This window comes from Perognathus longimembris, chromosome 1 (assembly GCF_023159225.1).
Source record: "Perognathus longimembris pacificus isolate PPM17 chromosome 1, ASM2315922v1, whole genome shotgun sequence".
Lineage (NCBI taxonomy): Eukaryota > Metazoa > Chordata > Mammalia > Rodentia > Heteromyidae > Perognathus > Perognathus longimembris.
The window spans coordinates 9,278,591-9,302,834 of NC_063161.1; the positions used below are offsets into that span (position 1 = coordinate 9,278,591).

General features: G+C 48.7%; 1 protein-coding gene across 1 annotated transcript; it reads right to left on the minus strand.

Moving 5' to 3' along the window:
* Positions 1–3,247: 3,247 nt before the first annotated feature.
* Isx (intestine specific homeobox) lies at positions 3,248–19,243 on the minus strand. The gene is made up of 4 exons (XM_048340483.1): positions 19,012–19,243; positions 6,158–6,309; positions 3,988–4,104; positions 3,248–3,490 (listed from the first exon to the last, which is right to left on the minus strand). The coding sequence occupies exons 1-4, from the start codon at positions 19,241–19,243 to the stop codon at positions 3,251–3,253; spliced, it is 741 nt and encodes a 246-aa protein (XP_048196440.1). The 3' UTR covers positions 3,248–3,250.
* Positions 19,244–24,244: the final 5,001 nt, after the last annotated feature.

Genomic DNA, 24,244 nt, shown 5'->3' on the forward strand with positions numbered 1-24,244 from the left:
GGATAAGACAGCTGTTGGGTGGGTGGGTATCCTCAGGGAGGAAGAAATGCTGCAGCACAATCAACACCCACTGCAGAAGCAAAGCAGAGCCATTGGCTCACTGCAGCCTCTGTGTCTGGACAAGAAGAGGGGGATGGGACGGGAGACGGGGAAGAGGATGGAGTTCTCCCATCCACTTGGGAGGGTGAACATGTGTTGTCTCCCCTATGTTGCTGCTGCGCTCCAGGGTGTGAGGAGCGGCCCTGGGGGGTTGCCGTGGGAGCGGGTGAGATCTGTGCTGAGCCCCAGCCTTCCCTGGCCCTGGGGTGAGGGGCGGGGTGGTAAGGTGGCCATAGACTGGACAGCAATGCGTTGGCTTTGGCTCTGTTCCTGAGAGACAGGAACTGGGGAGTTCTCACACCCAGGATGGGGAGGCTGCTGTGGAGGGGGTCAGAGTGACCCCCTCCCCCCACTGACAGGGGATCGAGTGAGGCAGTCAGTACATGAACAGGGTGGGGAGTTCAAGCCAGACCTGGGTCCAGGTGATGAGACGCACCTCAGTGAATGCTGGCTGGAGACCGGCTAGACACAGGCTGGCAAGTGGATCTCTCCTTGCCCGGGGATGAGGTGGCCTTTAAAAACACGTCTCTCCAAATTGCCACATTAGTGTCTGAAGGACCAGTAACCCAGAAGCTACTAGGATAGATTCCCTGCCCAGAATGCAGAAAGCAAATGCAGTTACAGCACAGTGATTAAGAGTTATATTTTGCCCATTGGTATCTAGGGCCATAAAATGGGAACCTGTGCTATGGATTGTAAATGTCTTCAAAGGCCAAGTGTTAAAGGTTTGGCAGCAGGCCTGGGGTGGCATTGTGGGGTGGAGGAGCCTGCAGGAAGGGGAAGTTAGATCATTTGGGTGGTCCTTTGAAGGGGATATGGGGACACCGCCCCTTCCTGTCTTTCTCTGCTTTGTTTTCTGGCTGCCATGCGGTGAGCGGGCCTCTTCTATCACATACTGCCACCATGATGGACGGTGCCCCCCACAGGCCCAAAGCAACGAGGCCCAGCAACTCTGGATAGAAAGCTCAGAAAACATGAAATAAATAAACCTTTCTTTCTTTTAAGTTGATTGTCTGAGACATTTTGTCAGTGACACAATGCTGACAGCACCCTCTGCCCAGAGTTTGAGCTACTCGCCTGTGATGTTAGCCGGCCTCAGCCTTTCCTTCTCCTTTCATCCAAACTGTCAATCACAGTTCTCATGGGCTCTGAGAGAGGGCACACTTCTAATTTGGAGAAGCAGATCCACATCCTTTGAACTGCGCAGTCTTGCGCTTCTGCGGTATTTTGTGAAGGCAGAGCTGACGTTACTGCTTTCAACTCATGGACAGAAAGACTGAGGCCCAGAGCGGTTAAACAGTAATGTCGCACAGTGAATGATAGGACACACAGAAATAAAGAGGTTGGCTTCCCAATTCCTGGTCCAACTTCAGGGTGGGCCAAGGGCCCTGGGCAGGTTGCAGAGGTTCAGGGAACTTCCGAGAACTCACTCAGGACTTGTACACAGAGGTTGAGCCTGATTGCCCAGCTGAGGGGTGGTTCAGTGAGCAGGTGCTTCGCAGGGAAACCTGGGAAGAGCAACACCACTCCACAGTGGGTGGAGCCCAGCCTAGTGCCCTGTAGATCCCACTTGCCCCTCAGAGGATCCTGCTCTCCCTGTGAGGCGAGGGAGGCTCAGGCAGGGCATGGGGTTTGCTCAGACTCTCACCAAGTTGAATAGCTTTCCAGTGCAGAGTGAGACTGGCATTGTGGCCGGACCCTGGCACATGCCCTGGGGAGACAGACCCTGAGAAAAGCTTTGTCTTTTTCTTCCTGAGTACCAACGATGTCACCATCCCTTCCCAACCCAGAATAACCAGACAGTGAATTCTCTTGTTTTGTCGGTTATAGGGCTTGAACTCAGGGCCTGGATGTTGTCCCTGAGCTCTTCTGCTCAAGGCTAGCACTCTAGCACTTTGAGCCCTGCTCTACTTCTGGTGGTTAATTAAAGATAAGACTCTCACAGACTTTCCTGCATGGGCTGGTTTTGAACTGTGATCCTCAGATCTCATCCTCCTGAGTAGTTAGGATTACAGACATGAGCTACCAATGCCCAGCAAAGGAACTCTTTTAAATTTCACATCAAACCTTTTTTTTTATTTATTGCGGGTCCTGGGGCTTGAACTCGGGGCCTGGTTGCTGTCTTTGAGCTCCTTTGGCTCAAGGCTAGTGCTCTATCACTTGAGCCACAGTGCCACTTTGGGCCCTTTTTTGGGGGGGCGGGCGGGGTAGTTGGGTGTAAATAAGAGTCTCATAGACTTTCCTGCCCTGGCTGTCTCTGAACTGTGATCCTCAGATCTCAGTGTCCTGAGTAGCTGGGATTATAGGCGCGAGCCACCAGTGTCTAACAACATCAAGGCTTTAAAGGATGCGTTAGGCATGAGCGAGGCACAAAGTCACCGAGTCGGCTTGCAGATGAAGGTCGGTATCTCCCTTCAACCAACCTGTATAGAATCTGAGTTGTTTGGCTTCATATCCAGTTCCACGGATGGAGTACTCAGTTGGTGCTCAATAAATGCATACCGAATGCATGCCGATATGAATGCACAAGTCTCCTTGATGTCTCAGTCCTTCCCATAGCTCCTCCTCTCAGAGTGAGGGAGAGAGGTGTTATCAGAAGTCATCCATGCGACTGTTTCGTATAACAGATGAGGTCCAGAGGGGTGAGCGGCCAGCTGGAGGTTGGGCAGCAAGCTCAAGGAAGCTCAAGGAGGACAGAATCCTATCTCGGAGCCCATCACGAGCTGTCATGGAGCCAGTCTTTTTGGTGGTATGGGGGGCTTGAACTTAGGTTCTTGTGCTTTTGCAGCAGTTGCTTTACTGCTCGAACCACACACCCAGCCCTTTCTGACTTTAGTTATTTTTTTAGACTTTTTGTCTGGAGCTGGCTTCGAACTGTGATCTTCCTACCTCTGCCTCAGGCATAGCTTGAATTACAGATATGAGCCACCATGCCTGGCATGCAGGTAAATAAGTCTACCTGACCAGGAGGGGGACTTCCATTGGAAGAGATAGTGCTGTCCCTTATTATTCACCTGTGGCCTTGGTTTTCAACGACCTGTTTAGGGCAGCTTCCTGGGCTGAGGCCACCTCTGATGCCCAGGGCACCATCTGCCACCTGCTGTCACCGGGAGAGGAAGAGCAGCTCCCTTGGGGAGAGGGTGCCTGGTCCCTATGTTGAAGTGGCACAGACACTGCTCCACTTGGGGTGTGAAGGCGGCAGGATGCAGAGGTCAGGCGTGCACGTCTGTGGGACACGAGGGCCCGGGAAGGGCTGCAGCTCCCATGGGTGCTGGGGGACCAGGGTGATCCGGGAAGGGAACCATGGGGAGGTGAGTCTACTCTGAGGCAGTGGGTAACACCCGATGGGAGGAGCCAGCCTGGGCAGAGCGGTGGGCGTCCGCAGGGGGTCCTGTCACGAGAGAAGTCAGGGGGAGACGTGAGTCCCTAGCTTTCCTCTGCAGCCTCCCGGCCGTCGCCATGGCTCAGACATGTCGAGTGGACAGTGCGACCAGCTTGATTTGCTTTGCTGAGGCTTTAGGGGTTTAATAATGGCTATCTTGTGTGGCCCAGGCACACCTGGATAGGTGGTCACATAGGAAGTGTGGTCACTTTGTTCCTCAAAGCCTTGTTTCTGAAGTAGCAAATAAAACAGTGAATGAGAAATCCTACCCTAGAGCAGGTATGGAAACCCCCGAGCCCCAGGGAGGGGCAGGGTCATCTGGCTGGTTCACTGCTCCCATCTCTACCTGATGCTCGTCCAAGGCCTGCAAGGGCACCACAGGACGGCTAATATGTTGGGAGAGTTTTCCTTGCCTTTGGTACTGGGTACTTTCTCCCATCTGGGTCTGGATGGCATGTTTCCAGACAGAGGTCTCTCCATCCCTCCCTTGCTGACTGGCCACTCACAGCTATGTCCAGAGGTGAGGGCAGGGCCAAGTTGGCTTCTCCCAGCGCCTGTGACACACCAAGGCTGCTGCTTTTCTCCTGTTTCCGCCACTTGGCTCGTTGATTCTGGAACCAGATCTGTGGTTAGAGAAACAGAATAGAGACACATAAAAGAGGTTTTCCTCATGTAGCCCTTCAGTCTCCCCTGGGCACCTCCTAGGTTACAAGCATTTGACCGTTTATGAAGCTACATTTGTCCAGGATTTGTTGGAGGTCAGCCTTCTAAGAGATGCCTAGAGTCACAACCTTTAGTGCCTTCAGTGTTGGGGGGGGGGTGGGCAAGCAAGAATTGGGGAAGAGAGAGCCTGGGCTGAGCTTATAAATTTCAAGCCAACAGCTACCACCTGGAAATATGAGGCCAGTGTTTTGGATTCATCTAGATTTCCAGTGTGGAAATCTTGGATTAAAAAAAATGTTGCTCGTGTCTGAGTTTGAAAATCCTGTACAGACCACATAAAACCCATCTGCGGGCTGTTTTCCGTCAGCAGGCCATCTGTTTGTAACCCCCGTGGGCCACTTGGCATCTCTAGGAAGAACATTGGCAGTTCTTGCATTCATGAGTGCCCTGGTGGTCCCGGACATGTGGTCATTTGTATTTGGTAATTCTGTGGAGGCAGGTGTTGAATTCAAGGCTTTACCGTAGACACAGGTGCTAACCTGATTCCAAATGAGAGGCAAAGGGGAGATGTCTTAAGATCGGGCTGGGCCTTAGCCAGAAGGAAAGTTGGAATGGTATAAGCAGTGGAGCAGTGGCTTAGGCCCTGGTTTAGATTTTGAATTAAAACAGGTTCATTGCTTTATTATTTTTGCCAGTTCTTGGTCTTGAACTCAGGGCCCGGATACCATCCCTGAGCTTTTGTACTCAAGGCTAGTGCTCTCCCACTTGAGCCACAGCTCCATTTTCCAGCTTTTTGGTGGTTAATTGGAGCTAAGAATCTCACAGACTTTCCTGCTCAGGCTGGCTTTGAACTGTGATTCTCTGATTTCAACCTCCTGGGTAGCTAGGATTACAGGTATGAGCTACCAACACCCAGTATTGTTCAGTATTTTTAATCATGGGCAAAGCAATGGACACTCTGGGGTGAAGACATTATGAGCAATACATTAGGCTGTTGGTCTTCAAACCAGGCTGTGTCCATGGAGCCCGGGCCTGTCTAACTCCCAGCTTCTTTCACGAACATCCATGTGGTCTACTTTGAGGGACCCCAAAAGCAACTGTTAGGATAAGTCTTCCCTTCCAAATGGTTTTGAATGGCCCATGAGCTAAGAGTGGTTTCTACATTTTTAAATGGTTATGGGGGAAGAAAATCAAAAGAAGATGAATATTTTGTAATATGTACAAATTGTGCAGAATTCAAATTTCAGTACTCCCCAATAAACTTTTATTGGGACACACCATGTTCATGTTGTCTGTGTTGTTTCTGGCTATTGTGGCAATGGAAAATGGCTGCTCCACCAGTGACTGTGTGACCATAAAACTTAAAGTCCTTACCACATGGCTCTTTGTAGAAGAAGTTTGTTGACCATGGCCCATCTCGTGAATGTGACTATATGTAAATGAGGGGGGTTGGGGGAGAGGAGGTAAAGGCAAAGATGGGCAGGGATGGATGATGTTTCCTACTTCAAAGAATCATCTCTCTCTTTTTTTTTTTTTTGCCAGTCATGGGCTTGAACTTGGGGCTGGGCACTGTCTCGGAGCTCTTTTTGCTCAAGGCTAGCGCTCTACCACTTGAGCCACAGCGCCACTTCTGGGTTATTTTTTGTGATTAGTTGGAGATCAGTCTCATGGTCAAAAAGAAATGTACTCATTACCAGACTCATGGAACTGTAACCCCTCTGTACATCACCATTACAATAAAAAAAGAATCTCATGAACTATCATGTGTGGGCTGGCTTTGAACTGTGACTATCAAGTCTCAGCCTTTTGAGTAGAATTACAGGCGTGAGCCACCAGCACCCGGTGAGAGAACCATTTTATAATGACCATGATCTTATTTCTTGGAAGTACTATTTGGCTATGATGATGTACTCATGAGGTAGAGCAGCTGGAAACTGTCTGCATCAGAGGGACCAGGACAGCACCTTACAAGGCCCAGGGGCATTGGGGCTGGGTAGAGGGCAGACACTGTACCTGTACTCGAGCTTCAGGCAGGTTGATCCTGGCAGCCAGCTGGGTGCGGACATGGATGTCGGGGTAATGGGTGAAGTGGAAAAGCTTCTCCAGCTCCTGCAACTGCTCTGATGTGAAGGTGGTCCGAACCCTGCGTTTACTCTTCCTCTCTTCTGCATGAGAGAAGGGCCGAGCTGGCTCAGTGGCTTTGGTGTCAGCCCCTCAGTGAGATTCTTATGTCACCTTGTCTTCTTTCTCCAGCCCTCACTGCCACTACTGAGACTTGGCTTCCAGTTCCTTGGGCTTGGAGCTTTGTAACATTCTCTCTCCCAACAAACATACTCATCCACTCTGGACAGTGGAACCATTCACTTTCGAGAAAATTCTCTCTGGCTTTATGCCTTGCTGCTTCTCAGATGTCTGCAACTTGCTCCTTGGCTACAACACGAGATGACAAACTATGGTCTGCAGGCCAATCCCACCCACTGTCTGTTTTTAAATAAAGTTTTATTGGAACATGGCTTCAGCCATTGGCTTATGGATTGTCTCTGACTTCTGTTGCGTTATAAAAGCAGCATTGAGTCATTGCAACAGAGACCATATGGCTATAAAGACTAAAATAATTACCATCTGGCCCTTCACAGGAAAAGTGTGCCAACCTTGGCCTACACAGTGCAGGCTGAGCTCTACAGCAGTCAGGCCCTTGCCAGTCTGTCTCCAACCTGCCTGTCCAGCTTCAATTCTACTCAGGGATGGCTCTGTCATTTGTGATGTTCAGTGAAAAAGGAAAACATGAAACAACCCCCCCCCACACTGGTTCAAAAAGAAGCTAAGAGCTTTTGCCTTCCTTTCACAGTCTCTCTCTTTCTCCATCTATCATGGTAGTCTTTTAATTTGCTATTTAATGTCGAGGTCCCCTGAGAGAAAACAGAGATTCTCCCCAAGGGAGTGCTGACCCACCCCTGGGCTTGGTGGCCACCCCAAGATAGGGGTGTCCAGCTAAGACCCTTGGCTCTATCCCCATCGAATCTATGCCGGGTCCTTTCCAAGCTGGAATGGGGCTGCAGCCTCTGTGAACACCAGGCCAAGAGTCCATCCTAGGACAGCAGAGATGGAGATGACACCCCGACTGTGGTGACAGGACCTAAATTCCAAACCCCTGGAATATGGTTTGTGAGTCAACAGCTTTCACTTGTAAAATACAGACTCAATCGTAAAGGTATTAAGAATTTCGAGAGGTTATGATAAGTGTTCTGTCTCACACATAGGGTTTTCCTCTGGGCACAGGACCCTGCCTGCCACATTGGGCCACTATACTCACCTTCACTGCCCCACCGGTGTGTGCACCTCACCTCACTCAAGTTGGGGTACACTCCACCTCTGCAGCCCACCACATCATGGGCGTGTTTGTTTTCCTATCTCCCTGATCCCTGATTTCCCTCTACTCCTCCATCTGTCTGGTATTGATCATCGTTCTTGCCCCAAATTCCAAATTTTACTGGTTCTTCAACTCCTAACTTAAATTTTGTAATCTTATCTCCAAACACTCCTTCCAGATCTTTCCAGCTGTGGCTGAGGTGTGTGTGAGACTAAGAGGATTCCAACAGAGTGAGGGAAGCTTGTATTTTGACTCACCTGTCCAGAACTTTCTCTTTTTGGGGTTGGTGGGGTGGGGGGGAGGAAGGTGAACAAGGAACTCCTCTCCTTCTGAAGAGTATTCCCAGATACCAAACATGCAGTGAACAGGTTTGGTTCCGGGGTTATGAACTGAACTGGACCTATCAGAATCTATCCCTGATTTTTGTTTTTGCCTCTTCACTGGAACTTATCCTCAAGTTCCCCTTTTCTGATCTCCAAATTTACAACTGTATTTGCCTGTTCTTTATACTTAAATGGAATAATAAGCATCTCAGTCTTAATATGTCCAATTAAAACTGATTTCCTCATTTGTCTCTCTCTCTCTCTCTCTCTCTTTCCTTCCTCTTTACCCTCCTTTTCTCATTCTCACACTCTCATATTCAAGCCAAAACCCAAGAGGAAGGAGACTCAAACCTCTCTAATGGTGGCAGAAGTGGAATGAAGTGAGTCTTGAGTCATCAGTCACCACCTTCTCCCTTGTCAGGCTGCTGGAGTTGCTTTCAGGGAAAGGAGCTTGGGAACTGGTTGCTGATTGTGTGATAGATTCTACAGGGTGGCTGCCACAGTATGTTGGTGGATTATATATTGGCTCACAGAAATCAGGGACAGCTCTTCAGTTTTGGCTTGAATATGAGAGCGAGAAAGAGAGAGGAGGAGGGGGGAGGAGGGAGAGAGACAAGAGACAAATGGGGAAATCAGTTTTAATTGGACATGTTAAGGTTGAGATGCCGGTGACCTATTTACGTGTAAAGCACAGGTAAATGCATTTGTAAGTCTGGCGTTCAGAGGCAAGCCTGGGGATAAGTCCCAGTGAGGAGGCAATAGTGAGACTACCTTGTGGCTTTGAAGCCACAGGAATGGATGAGGTCCCTTAGAAAGGGTAGATGGAGAAAGCGCAGAGGCTCTGGGAACAAGCCCAGGACACCTCTGCTAGACAGAGGTTTAGTAGCAGAAATCAATAAGGTGCTGAGAAGGAGGAACTGGAGGAAGGCGAGGGAGGAGTTTCCATAAAGAGCACACTCAGGCTATGCCTATGTGTCAGGTGGACTAACTGGGATGAGGATAGAAAAGTGGTCCTTGAGCTTGTCCCTCCCAGGGACAGCTTTCAAACAGGGGAATCAGCCAGGGGAGTCCATAGCTTCTAGCTGGAGCCAAAGGATATTGGATGTTGGAAGAAGGACCAATCCAGAAGCATTCCCTTTGTGTATCTGACCCTGGATTTCTGAGCGTAGGGGTGCAATTCTAGCTTTAGAACAAAGGACACATGGTGGTATTGTAAAAGCGACAGAAAAGGCACCAACTTTCTGCCCAAATCACTTCCAGTTGTAGGGGCCAGGGGATTTTTTTTTTTTTTTTTTTTTTTTTTAGAATTCTAAACATCAACCCTGCCTCTCCTGATTTCTTTGTCATTCCTATAACAAAAATCTGCTCTCTGACAATGACGGAGCGGCTCTTCCCGGGGTCTCTGGCACTCAACTCCTCTGGTGAGCAAGCCCAGCCTTACCTTCTGATATCTTCCTCCGCACCGGGTACCCCTGGTGGGGTAGGGGTGAGGATTAGGTTAGGGAGAAGCTAAGGGGAGTTTAAATGCTATTTGCTCTAAATGAATGAATATGAAATTCAAGTCTAGTCTAATCCCACGGGACAGAGGAAGGCAGCTTCCCAGAACTGGTCTAAAATGTCAGATGTCAGAAGTCAGACAGCATAAATCAAGAGCTTAAGCTGACTACAAGGAGAGCAGAAGTCTGTGCTTCAGCTGGAGTCTCTTCCTTCCCCCTCAATCCGCTCTCCTTGGGTTGTACTTAAAGAAGTGGTTGGATCATTCCAAACCCAAAACTGGAGAAGACACTCTAGAAAATGGTGATGACTTGAACAACTGAAAAAGATAACCTACCCTCCCCCTGCCTTTTCTTTTTCAGTACCGTTCATCTGTAGACTTTCGGACCGGAGGGAGCTCATTCATCAAGAGGTTGGGAACATGAGCTTGTTGATGAAGCTGTCATAGGCATGATTTTTTCCTATCACTAGCAAGAGTCAGAATGTTCTAGACTCCTAGCTCACAGAGGACAGGGAGTATTGGGTTGAGAGTGAGAATATCGATTAGCTTTCCTTTACACTCAGTTTCTACCTACCAGGTTCTTGGCAGAAAAGCCCAGCCCATCTGTGCACTGGCTAAAGGCACCCAGGGAACAGGGAGAGGGGATGGAAGGCGGCAGGGAACTGCCATCCCTTTCTAGTTGCTTCTCTGGACGTTGTTAATTGTGAGTTGTGAATCACACTTCAGTGGGTCTTCAAAGTGAACAAGTCAGCGGAACTTAATTAAACCTGAGCTGTTTAGCACATCGATCATAAGAAATACACAATTTACACAGGTGATTAGGCCACCTAATTATAAACCAATGTTTCTCTGCGCTCGGCTCCTTCCCCTGATTGCTCCTTCTCTGTGGTCTGCTAATTGGCCCTGGCTGCTCAGCTCAAGGCTCCAGGGGGACTTTGCCACTGGGTGAAAGCTTTGGACATGGGTCTGCCCTTGTCTCTGAAGGCAGCGGGTTTACTGTGGAGATCCAGAGCACATGTTCAGTCTTCCTGCAGGTTGGAGACAACAGCTGGGGGATGCAGGTGGGATGTAGGCTGAGTCTCCGCAGGGCTGACCAGTACTGGCCTCTTCTGTCAAGTCAGGTCGTTTACTTGCTATATGCCCTTAGGGAAGAGAGTCAGCTCCTTAGCATAGTGTTCAAGGCTCTTCCCGCTTTGCTTTCGAACACCAGCTTTTCCCCTAACGTTCAGTCCTCTGATTTCAGACCCACTTGGCCATTTCTAGATTCCCCTAGATGGCCCGTGGCCTTTCATTCTCTAGATCCTGGTTCTGCAGACCCCCAAGTCTGCAGTCCTCTGTGGGTCTTTGGTGATCTACTCATCCCTCAACGCTCACACCAAGCAATGCTTCCTTCTCGCCAAGATCTGTTGTGATTTATCTAGTGGGAACGCAAGAATTGGTTTCTTTTTTTTTTTTGGCCAGTCCTGGGGCTTGGACTCAGGGCCTGAGCACTGTCCCTGGCTTCTTTTTTGCTCAAGGCTAGCACTCTGCCACTTGAGCCACAGCGCCACTTCTGGCCATTTTCTGTATATGTGGTGCTGGGGAACCGAACCCAGGGCCTCATGTATACGAGGCAAGCACTCTTGCCACTCGGCCATATCCCCAGCCCTGCTTTCTTTTTAATAATAATAAAAAAGAAATCTAAGTGCTACATTTCAGCTTACAACAATCAGCCTCCATATTAAAATTTTTGTTTCTATCATATGTCAAAAAGTTAATAGTGATACTTTTCCTTGCACTTAAAAATCTGTATTTTCTGTTTTTTTTGGGGGGGGGGTATGAAACAGGCATTTCTTAATGAGAGCAAAGAAGAAAAAGAAAATTTGCACATAGGAAGGGGAGAGAAGAGAAAGAAGTCACGCTGAGAAATAACGGAGAGAAGAGCCTGGAGGAGGTCCACCGGTCTTGGGTGAGAATGGAAGGAGAAAGTGCTTGGCTTTTCCTCTGGGTTCAGCATCTTCCTGGCAGTGAGTGTGTTCTGATCCTGCTCCCAGCGGTGACAGCCTTCGCATCTGGGGTGCAGCTCATGTCTGTGTGCAGGTCCCATTTCGAACACGTTATTTGTAGAATTACACACAACACACTTTCCACCATCTTCACTGTCCTTTTCTCTACTCGTTCCTCTTTAACTTTTGGTAAAAGTGCATGTGTCCCTTTTACTGACATATGTCAGGGATTCCCCCTCCTCCAAGATACCTCTGCTCATGTATCTCAATAGAAGCCCCAAATTCCATAAACATGGTTCCATGTATTTACTTATTTTTAGGTTTTTCAAAAAACACTTATTCATAGCATGTACAAACAGGCAAAAAGCACACGAATACATCACTAGTCATAATGAGACACTTTTCCATCCACAAAAAGACGTCTATAATTGAAAAAGAGATAATAGCAAGTGTGGACAAGGTTGTAAGAAAGTCAGAACCCTCCTATACTTCTGGAGGGAATGGAAGAAGGCATAGCCACTTCGGAAAACCTTCCTGAAAGACCCTGATCATAAATTTATCATATCACTTAACCATTCCCTTCCTAGGAATCTACACCAAATAACAATGTGTACTCATAGCAGTTCCATTCACAGAAGCCTAAATATAGAAACGACCCACATGTTCTTCATCAACTGGTGAATAGATAATCAACACCAAACATGGTTTAAAAAATGCTGATGTACATACATAAAGGCCAAAGTTCTTGTCTTGGCACATTCGACCTTCAGTCTATCTGACCTCTTTTGGTTCCATGTGATATTTAGACTCTAACTATACTGAATTTTGTTGTTTCTTGAAAGGAATACACCGTTCTGTTCCTTGCGGTTACTGCACAGGAGTCTGGCTGCCAGGCATGCCCCTCCCCCTCTCAGCTTGGGACTATATCTCCAATGGCACCTACTCTTTGAAGCCCTCTGGGGGCACCTTATAATGGAGCTCATGATTTCTTCTATGTTCTAACTTGGCCACGCTTGGCTGTTGTATTGATATCATGGCACCATGCCTCCCAGGACAGGGTTGTCTGGTGTGGGAAGACTCAATCAATCATAATGTCCCATCCCAGGCTCCCAGCAGTGGGGTGGGATGTAGATGATGGTGTTGGGGAACAGCAGACTGGTCTCATATGCTTTGATGATGCTCTCATTTCAACATCCTCCTTGCTGAGAAGTCACATGCACACGTGTGTTCATGTGAGCTCATGATTGTTCCCTCACCACTGCGCACACCTTGGGTCCTCTCCAGTCTGTGCTGTAACAATGCAGTGGAACAGCCCAACAACACAGTCTGTGTAGCCAAGGATTGTTTCAAGGCGTGACGCAGGAAGTGCCATAAAACCTGTTTTTATTCTGTGAGTGAATCCATTTTTAGTTACACTTCCTGCCAGAAACCGAGGATGAGTTTAACTGCTCCCTCTACTAAACTCAATAAGGAAGACCAGCTCCGACCCACGTTTGATGCCAAGATTAGGGATGGACAAAAGTCATTCCCTGTCCTAAGAAAGAACTATTTCTTTCAATGAACTGCTTACAACTGCTTGTTTACAAGGCATATCGGAAGGAGAAAACTTTTCTGGGAGCACAGCATTAATAGAGAAACGTGGGTGCTCCATAAAGGAAGACTACAAATGACCTATGAGGACTTGCAAGGGCCAGGGGAGGGACGGCGGGCGGGGGGGGGGGTGAGTACTCTCATGGTAGAAGGGATCAGCAAGCAGACTCCACACCGGGTCACCAGCCACACCCTCAGGCCTCAGCTGATTGGTTTAGAGGCAGATATCTCAAGTTTGGCCAATCTGCCCCCTTATTGGAACTTTTGGACTTCAGACTTTGGAGAGCTTGGGGATAGACGCAAAGATGAATGTCATTCTTAGAGCGATTGGAAGCCACTTGGAGGATGGGCAGTGAGAAAGTTGAGCCCACAGGTAGAGGGAAAGTGCGAAATAGACTGGATGGGGTTAGCAACTCTCCCATCCTGGCTAAAACCTGCTTTTTTTTTTTTTTTGGTGTCAGTACTGGGCCTTGAACTCAAGGCCTTGGGCACTGTCCCTGAGCCTTTTTACTCAAGGTTAGTGTACTACCACTTGAGCCACAGCTCCACTGGTGACTTTCAGTAGTTAACTGGATATACAAGTCTCAGGGATTTTCCTGCTTGGGCTAGCTTAGAACCATGATGCTGAGATCTCAGCCTCCTGAGTAGCTAGGATTACAGGCACGACCCACTCGTGCCTGATTAAAACCTGTTTCCAATTGTGCCCTTCCCTTGGGTTAGTTTTGAAAACGACTTCTTAATTTTCTCCAAGGTAGTACATTTCCCTCTCCATTTTAGTTTATCTAAGACTTTTTTTTTGTCAACCAGAATCAAAGAGTTCTTACTAATATTGCATTGTACATTTCCCTGCCTGAAACCTAAAGTGGTTCCTCATTCAATACAAAACAGAATGAAAAAGTCTCTGGTAAGACCCATGAGGGTTCATCTGGTTTGGGTTAGTGCCAAGCTTATCCTGTATCCTTGAACATCTTGTCTACCACGAGGTCCTTGTCATGCCTTCCCCCTTTCTCAGCCTACAGATTGTAGATCAAGCCTTACCTCCTCTGGAAAGTCTTCTGCTACACTTCAAATCTAGAATGCCCTTCAAAGGCTAATTTGTTAGGAATTTGATCCCTTTCCGGTGGTGTTATAGGGAAGCTGTAGAACTTCAAGAGAGAGGTCTTCAGGTCACTGAGAAGGGATAGTGCTACTTGCTTGACCAGACGGGGCCATCACAGGCCCAAAGCAATGGGACCACTGGTCATGAACTGAAACCTTTGAAACCATGAGCCAAATAAAACTTTCTCTTTACAAATTGATCATCTCAGGCATTTGTTATAGTGTTGAGAAGCAGACCCCCCTCTCCCTGAACTTCCTGACCGATCAAATCTCCCCTTGAACAGGCCCTTAGGGTGCCGTGTCACCATGTCACCCCAAGCCTGACACAGTTGCAATGATACCTTTACTTGTGATTAATCTGACAGATCTTTTGTCTCTACTGAAGGTGAGGGGAGTGGCTGTGTATGTGTTTTGTTCTCCTTACCACCCCTTGATCCTGACTCAGAACTGCACAGTTGTAGCTGCAAGATAGGTTTGCAAGTTGTTTTACATCACCCCCTTCAGGTTCTTCACCCAACACCTTTCTAAGGACCACAGTGTAGGTCATAAAAAGAATGGGTGTCCACCTTCTACCGGGCTCTCTCTCTCTCTCTCTCTCTCTCTCTCTCTCTGTGTTCTCTCTCTCTCTCTCTCTCTGTGTGTGTTCTCTCTCTCTGTCTCTCTGTCTCTCTCTCTCTTTGCTTGTCCACTTTGTGAGAAGCTATCTGCCATATTGTGAGGATATGCAAGTAGCCTGTGGAGGCCTTTCCATGGAGAGGAACTCAGCTTCTACCAAGGGCTGGTATCCCTTAACAGCCACGTGCATGAACCACTGTGGAAGCACATCCTTTATCCCAGCCAGCCTTCAGATGACTGCAGCCCAAACATTTTAACTCACATGCATACCCCTCTTCCCACACACACCAGTAAAGGGAGGAGAGCTGTGTGTACAAGACAGAGGCAGAGCTGGAGCAAAGAAAGCCAAGGCTTGTGGGAGCCACTGCAATCCAGATGTAAGGCATGGGCAGGATTCCTGTTGGAACTTTCCAGGAACTTAAGCTGCCCACACCTTCATCTCAGACTTCCAGCCTCCAGACTTTGAGGGAATATGTGTCTATGTTTTAAGACGCTTGCTTGTCATGATAGCCATAGAAATGAACACAGAAGGGTAGGAAGAAGGCAGAGAGGAGGAAAAGGAGAAAGAGAGGTGAAAGAGCTGAGTCTTCTAAGGGGTAAAGCTGGGAGAATTTGAAGGGAGGAAAGCTTTGGAGGTCCCAGAGTAGCTCCACTCACTTTGAGGTAGACAATGGGCCCACGTTTGGAGATGAGCTGGGGGACCACTAGAGCCCCTAGCAGAAGCACTGTGAGGGCCACATCAATGGATTAGGGAAGAAATGAAGGAACTGCTATGTGAGGGTCAAGTCCAACATACTGTCTATTTTTTTTAAACAAGAAAGCTTTATTGAACACAAACACATCTATTGCTTTACACATTGTATCATCTCGAGATGCCTTTGTTTTGTGCTAGTAGTGGGGCTTCACTTTTTTGCTTCACTTTTTCTGCTTAAAGCTGGTGTTCTACCACTCGAGCCAGATTTTTTGCTGGTTAATTGGAGATAAGAGTTTTTTGGGTTTGTCTGCTTGGGCTGGCATTGAACTTGCATCCTCAGATCTTAGCCTCCTGAGTATTTGGGAGTATATGTGTGGCCCCCAGTTCCTGGGTACAGAGGCTTTTAAGATCTAATGACAGAGGCCAATAATTGAGACAAAGACCATCTAGCCATCAAAGCTTGCAACTACCCTCTGGCCTTTTGCAGAAAAAAAACACAACAAAACTTGCCAACCCCTGCTATAGGATAGCACTCAAATACCTACAATGCCACAGTGTCCTAGCTAGCTGTACTAGAGATGGTGGCCCTGCCAGGCCTTCTGGGTGGTGGTCAGTCACTGGCTTTACTCTCCTCCCGCCTCCAGCCTGGCCCAGTGTAAGCCCTCCTCCACAGCTCTTCACTGGGTGAACGAATGACCCCCCCCCTCCTCCTTGTCTTTCTTTCTTCCTCTTCTCCCCTGGGGTCATGATTACGGACAGATGAGGAGATGACCAACTCCTTTCTTTTCAGGGACTGTGTCTGCATGATAAAAACTTCCTTTCCACTGGGTCGTCCCTGACTTTGGAGGGTTCCCCCGGTTTTGGGGAGCTTGCCCCTCTCAGGGTGGAAAAATAGGGAGCCAGGATCATATTTTTTCAGTTTAGGGGGACTTTTTCCCCCCCTGATAGTCCTACAACTTGGGGTCTGGGAGGGTTCAACTCATCCACCATGAGAAGGCGCAGATGTGAAGAGGAGGCCCAGCCCCCTGCCATGAGACGCAAAGCAATCTTGGAATACTGCAAGAACTTTGGAGCTTGGATACCTGGCCTGGCCCCAGCTCTTGTGCATGCTGGCTCTGTAGCTTCTTTGAGCCTCAGCCTCCTCAAAGAGTGACCTTGGACTGCCAACGTCACCATTTGAGATTTCTGAGAGCACAGGTTCCTGTCCTTGCTTTTGAGCTCATGTCACATGTGAGACCCCAAACACTGCATTTTTAGAAGCTCCCTGCGTGACAGTGGATAGGAAGCAAGGCCCATAAACCTTTCTTGGAGCCTTCTGTCAATGTTCAGTGAGACCAAGGAGAACTTGTTCCTCCCTTGCCACTATTGGAGCGAAGAAGACGTTAACCATTTCTAGTCCTGTCCTCCTTGCACAGGAGAAGGGGATAGAAAAGGGGGAGGTGGGGAGACAGACATCAGCCAACAGCAACATGTGTGGGGTCTCCTGTGGGGCCAGAAAGGGGTGGGGTTTCTAATGATGCACTCTTGGCCACCTGGCATTGGGACTGCCCCTGTGCAGGGAGAAAAGCCCCGCCACGCACAATGACCACCAAGAATTCCCGACGACTCCAGGATTTCCCAACAACTACTCTGCTGGTGAATCAGTGAGGGGCGGAAGTTCTTGCTCTGTTCTTTCATGTTACAGATGAGGAAACTGAGGTTCGGAGAGGGAAGTGACCTGCCTGAGGTCTTCCTGTGAAATGGTGCCTGGTCTGCACTGAGAGAGAGAGAGAGAGAGAGAGAGAGAGAGAGAGAGAGAGCTCTCAAACTCCTCACCCAGCAAGTCACACAAACCCCAGCCCGTTTGCATTCCCTGCAGATCATCACCTTTGCACTTGCTGACACATTAGTATGTCATCTCCATTATTATTTGTTTACTGTTTTTCCAGATAGACTTTTTTTGTTTGTTTTGCCCAAATACATTTAATTTAAAATAGATATATGACCACCGCTGGATAATAATCAGCACCACTGGTCATCATTGAGGGCTAGTGCAGAAATAATTATGGAACTAGTGATGTAATGTTCATGTACTCCCCCCTCACCTCTACCCTCTAGACATCTTGAAAGTATTAGTGGGATCTTCCTCTTGCTTCGGGGATGCTGAATTTCTGCAGATGTAGACTTAGGCTACATTCAGGAATAACCCAGAGTGGATGGCTCAGGGAATTTTGGCAGGTGATTTCTCTCCTCCTCTGTGTTTCATTTACAGAGTGAGGCCCATGGGTATGACTATTAGCTATGACAATGGCCCAGAAAATGCCGCGAGGGCCATAGGGCACCTTCAATATTATGACTGCTATTTTGGCTAGCCCTTTTGGGGGTCCAATTTGGGACTAGCAGGAGTGAACATGGAATGTGCCAGAATAGTCAGGGCAGGCCTAGGAAAGCTGGCCTCCTTTTTGCCATGGGTGCCATCAGGCTGGAGGATGGAAAGCTGTGCTTGTAGGAGAGACCAAGCCGGTCTTTTCCCTTTCTGTCCAGAACTGTGGATCAGAGGGAATTTTACACAGCTACAGCAGGAGAGCCCCAGGCTAGAGGCCCGGTGAAATTGGCTCTGTGGATGCCCAATGGACTGCAAGTTATTAATGAACTTCTGGAAGTTCAGATGGGCCATTCTTGTTGACAGGTTTGGCTCCCCAGCTCTGGGACAGAAAGCCTTCCTGGGTCTGCCTCTGGCCTGTCGCGGAGCCCCCGCAGCTCCTCTGGGGGAGACTGGGCTAGGTTGGGGCTCTGTAAGGGAGACAATATGATCAGGGCTTCCTGAACTTCCTTTCCAGCATTTTCTTGAATGAATGGGTGAAGGGGAAAGGGAACAGGAACCTCACATGATCCACTCTAAGCTCATGGACTCCTCCACTCTTGAGATTTCTTCTTCCTTTGCTTCAGCTGTTTCACTGGGATTGAAGATGAACTCAGAGTGGACTGGAACTTTCCTGAGGTCACACAGCAGGTTGGAGCAGAATGGAGACCCATGCCCAGGCTCCCAGAGCAGGATGAGCCCACCTCACTGCCCTTACACGGGCTTTCCTGTCTCCTAGAGTCGGCTCTCAGGGGCCTGAAATCTATCTCGCCATTGTTGTTTAGGGATTTGGCTTGGAGTGGTCACTGGTTTGGGCGAGAAGGTTAGACCACAGGCCACAAGCAACAAAGCTACAGTCACTGGAATCTGTGCAAACTGAGAAGAATATGCTCGGTGCAGCAGGGTTTGGGGGTGGCTGGAGCCAGGCCCTTAGCGTGGGGCCCTGGCTATTCACTGTGTAACTTGGGGGACATTATCTACCTCTGTGTCACAGATGAATTTTCTTATCGGCGGGGCTGTGATCATTCGTTCTGCAAAGAAGGAACCACGCACCCCACTGCGGCCATCTTAATGAACAGTAAGTCACATCCTCACCCTCCAGCCTGGTTACAAGCACAAGTCCCGCGTTCCTACATTTTGCAACCTACTCAGCCCAGGGGGGCGGGGGCGGGTCGCTGGGAGTGGGGAAGGGGCTCTCTGCACTTGGAAAACCACAATTCTGGGTTGGATTGGAAGGTTGATCAGACAACTAGTAGCCCTGACTGCTACAGCCCTCTGTTCTGCGGCTGTGACCGGAGGCGCCTACTCTCTGCCCGAGCCCTGCGGGATGAGGACGAATGGTGGGCAGTCGCTTACCTTGGGGCTGGTCCTGCGGAGGCCTCACCAGGCCGGAGCTGGTGGCTTCAGTGTGCCCAGGGGCCGCTCCGTCTTCTCCTGGTGGCCCGACCCTATCCCTTCTCCCCAGCGGCCTTGTCAGGATCGCCTCAATGGAGAAGGACAGGCCTAGCTTCTTTGGAGCCTCGCGGCAGCCGGAGCTCTTCCTCTCCGTGGCCCCGTGGAGGGCCGGGCCTGCCGGGGCACACTCCATGGGCTGCTTCGAGGAGCGGGTCTCTGTGTGTGCCCAGGGTGACATCAGCCAAAGGCGGCTTGCTTCCTCCCGAGAGGCTCCTGGGACCCGATGGGCATGCAGAGAGGGAGACCAGGGTGCCCCCTGCTGGCTTATCCAGGCATAATCCTATGGTTTCTGGGATGTCCATGGACTCCCAAAACACCACTGGGACTAAGGAGGCAGCTCCCAGCAGCAGGGTGGAGAGGTACTGAGTCCCGTGTCTGCGCCCCTTGTCCACAAGTCAACAGTCTTCACCAGCCCAGGGTCCAAGGAGGCACCATGCTGGGGGGGGGGAGGGGTTCAGTCTACCAGAGCAGGGTCCATGGTTGTCAAAATAACCAGCCTGGGTCAGGATCTTCTAGGTCACTCCTCAGGCGGGAGAGAGAGAGAAGGCAAGAAGACACACAGGAGGCAAGATCAAGTTGGCCTCTAGGGTGTCTCCCTTAGCCTTCTCTCTGGTTTGAGGCTCTTTTCTGGTGGCTCTGGCACACCCCCTGGGAGGCTAACGTTGTTCTTGTGGGTCCGTGGTGGCCAGCCAGGTCCCGGGCTGCCCTATGACTTGAGAGGCGGTCCAAGATGTCTTCCCCGACTTCCTTCAGCTCTGCTGCTTCACCCTCTGGAGTATTCCTTCTGGGGTGTCTGAGCCTCTGCTCTTCTGGAGGTGCAGTCTGAGGAAAGGTGGCTGGGTCACTGCCAAGCCTTTCTCCGGTGTCCCTGGGCTGGCCCTGGCTTTCTTCGGGCTTAGGTCACTTGTCAAGCTCTCTCTCTCTCCTCCTCCCTGAGGGTCTCTTTTTATTTCCTTCCAAGGTCTTTCTGCTTCTCTTCTGCTTGCCCTTCCCCTCACCTGTCTCTGACACAGTACGAAAGAAAACCTTTCTCTCTGTCCAATTAACTGCAGGCTGGAAGCTGACAGTCATTGGTCTGTCCTACCAGGAATTCTGCTCCAAATTACTGTGTAACCAAAGAGAAAGGGGGTAGTTAACGGGTGATAAGAGAAAATCTCTCCCCTCTCAGAGGCCCGGGGTGCAGGTGTTGGGATAGACAGGGGGCGGGAGGCAGCATGGATCTCAAGATGGACATTGGCTGCTTGGGGTAGGTGTGGTGCTGGGGAATTGGCCAGGTTGAAATAGGCTGAAAGAGAAGGAAAGGCGGGACCAGGATGGCCAGGTCCAATAAAATGTGTTGACTGCAGCTAGGAAAATTTATGGGGCATGTAGAGGCTGGAGGCGAGCCGGGGTGCAATGGGGGAGTGTTACATCTCTCTCAGGGGTGTTTATCTTCTTCTGGCAAATATCAGCCCTTGTGGTGTAGGTGGGGAAACTGAGGCCCAGGCTGGCGGGGTCAGTGGATGGGATGTCAGATTGGACCCACACAAGCTTCCCAAGGGAGCTTCTGGATGCCCCAAATGCCATCAAGGAGCCAATTTATAGGAAAGCGAGAGATGGATGCCTTGGTAGAGACTGAATGTGAACTTGGGTTGGAGTCTAGACTTCCCCATAGAGGTGGGAGTGGAAGAGGGTGGTGGGGAGAGGCTGGTATCCTCTCCCTCAGCAGGGAGAGCTAGGGCAAGGTGGGACTCAAGCCTGCTTTTGCTTGCTGAGGCCCTTGGGGGTAGCGGGTTCTCTGAGAGAGGAGGCCTTGCAGGAGGAACAAGCGGCCTTCGCCGGCTCCGCATGCCACCGTCTGACATGGGAGGTAGGGCCTTTCATTCCAAACCATTTCCCACCTGCAGCCAAAGTACTTGCTGTGCAGAAAGTGAATCTCTTTCATCTGTGCAGTGGGTGGACAAGAAGGACAGGAGCTTCTAGTGTGGAAAGAGCCCAGGCAGCAGAAGAGACAGAGAAGTGAAGAAGAGAGAGGTGGAGAAGAGAGAGGTGAAGAGTGCTTTTGACATGCCGGGCCTTCTGCAGCAGCTGAGCCCTCACTGCCCCCTTTAATTCCCATTGGTGGTTAATGATGTCACTCAAGGGCCATCACTACTGTTTTATAATTGAGATGAGCCCAGAAGGGTGGAGGGGTGGGTATGAGGCTACACAGCTGACTAGTAGAAAGTTCTAGGTCAAGCCTTACTATAAACCTCATGTCCCTCCACTTGGAGGTACTCCCACCCAGCCCTCCCATTTTGTAGGACTGAATAGCAGAGATGGAGAAGTTGCAGAGTTGCATGAGCTGTTTTCAGCATCTTGCGTTTGCCTTTGCTTATTTGACTCTTTGGGGGTGAGCCTAGTCCCTGAGCAGGGACCCCGATCCTGGCTCTCTTTCCCAGGTGAACCATGGCCCTGACCTTCTGACTTCTGGCCTGTTATCATTCAAGCAGGTGTTCATTCCACAGGCATTTCCTGAGCATCTACACTGTGCCAACCCTAGGGAGGTGTGGAACCCAATAAATGCCATCATTCTCGGGAGAAGCTCATGTTGACTCTGTGTGTGTGTGTGTGTGTGTGTGTGTGTGTGTGTGTGTGTGTGTAAAAATGAAACCTTTGAAGAAAAGGAGTCAGTAAGGGAGGAGGCACTAACACATACAAACTTGTTCCCGAGCTCTTATCAGATTGAATCTAAAACACAAACACACAGACCCTGTGAAAGTAGGTATCTTTGCCCATTTTATGGGAAGCTACTAAGTGGAGATAAAAAACATGTTAATAATTTTGAATATTCATTTTTAATAATTTCCTTTTATTTAATTGCTGTTATTATTTCTGTAGAACTACAGAAGTTTTGATCATTTCTCTGCATTGAAGATCAGACACAATGGATAAGAAGATATTAGCAGTGTATTTGATCAGAGTGATTTGTATTTTAAACTGAGCTGCAATGAATCAAAATTCAATGTAATATTTGTCTATATGGAAATGTAATTTGAAGACAGCGCAATAGATTTCCACGACTACAAGCATACACAATACAACTATATCTAAATTTTTCTAAGTGTAGAATACTTATTTGTAGTTAAAGTTAAACTGAGGTTTTTAAGTGACTTGCTCCAATGGGCAGAGCTGAGTTCCAATGTCTAGCTCTTTCTGTTGCACTCTTGAGACCGTCAGAGGCAGGATTCAAATAGGGTAGTGAAGAATGAATAGAGCAGCAACAGTGACTTGGCATGGGACTATGTAAACTATGCACAGTGCAGGTGCTATAGCTGATTTATTGACGGGAGTCAGATGGTTAGAGGTGCTTATGAAGAATATGCCAAAAAGGTAGAACTGAGCCATCTGCTCATTTATGCACCCACCAAATACTGTTTTTTCTTTAATGCTGGTCCTAGGACTTGAACTCAGGGCCTGGGCATTGGTCCCTTAGTGGTTTTTTTGTTTTGTTTTGTTTTTTTGTTTCTTCTCAAGGCTAGCACTCTACCACTTGAGCCACAACTCTACTTCTAGCTTCTGGTTGTTCATTGGAGATAAGAGTCTCATAGACTTTTCTACCCAGGCTGGCTGTGAATTGCTATCCTCAGATCTCAGCCTCCTGAGTAGCTAGGGTTATGGGTGTGAGCCTCCAGCATCTCTGGCTACATCACTAAATACTTTTAAACTACCCACAGTCCAATTTCAGACAGTAAAGCCCACTCAGGAGAGGCACTTGCATGGAAACTGACAAGGGCCCTGCCCAGAGGAGCAGCTAGCCTAGGGAATACACCGATTAGAAGCAGATAATAAACTGGTAACTTCCGTTCACGATACTGAAAGATAAATAGATGCACAACTGGATTTGAAGAGTTTGAGCAGACAGAGATTCATGAACTGGGCAGCTCCAAACTGGAAGTGGTTCTGGGTGTCTGTCTAGGTGAAGTGGCGTAAGGGACAGGCTTTTAGGGGATGCTATTATACAGTAATATTTCATGTTTGTATCATCATTTTTGATTGGTTATAGTGATCAAGTTGCTTTCTTTTACCTATTCACATCATAAGTGTGTTCATTGCTTCTTTCATGGGAGCTTAAGTTTTGTCTTTCTTTAATACAGGCATTTTTATTTTAATTTTTACAAGAAATGGCTCAAGGTTAGTTTTGCTATGTTTGTCAATCAAACAAGAAGAAGGCCGCTGATGAAGACTAAGTGGCTTTGTCTGTTGGAATTCCTTACGTCTGGTCTCCATGTGAATCTACTTTAACAGAGATAATGATACAAATAAGTCAAGCTGGGTATTGGATGAGAAAGGAACCGGGGGAGGAAAGGCATTTTAGCTTTTCAGATTCAAAGTTTACTACTCCTAGGCAATAGAGAGCCTCAGCTGAGGTGCGTGTGAGCGGTGCTACTACCTACTGAGCTGCAGGCACGGAAAGCTTGGGGGACCCCAGAAGATGGAGATGAGTGACAGGCCTTGTGTTGGGGTCCCAGCCACATCAGTGGAGGAACTCTGGGCCTGAGCTCTGTGTGCGATCTGATTTCCACCTTCCGGAGGCTTAAACTGGGGCAGAGGTAGGCTGTTGTATCCAAGGTCAAGGAAAAAGCCCCACTGCCTTTTATTTGCTCTGCGGTCCTCAAGGTTGTTGGCTCATTATATTTTTCAAGGTTTACTTTAAGTTAAGTTAAAATTGTATGTATCTATGGAGCACAGTAGGATGGTGAAAAATATACATACCTTGCAGAGTGGTTAAATTGAGCTAATTAACATATATATTGCTTCACATACTTTTATTTATTTTTCAGTGCTGGAGTTGGAAGCTGGGCTTTTTTCTTTGTGTGTCAGTCGTGGGTCTTGAACTTAGGGCCTGGGCGCTGTCCCTGAGCTCTTTTGCTCGAGGTTAGTGCTCTACCGCTTTAAGCCAGAGCACCACTTCTGGTTTTCTTGGTAGTTAATGATAGGAGTCTCTCAGGGACTTTTCTGCCTAGGCTGGCTTTGAACTGTGATCCTCAGATGTCAGCCTCCCTGAGTAGCTAGGATTACAGCACTGGCAGGAATCTCAGTCAAGCTGAGGCATAAAATTCACACACTCCATTACCTCGGACCTGCTATTGTTCACGGAAGCCAGGGCTGATAT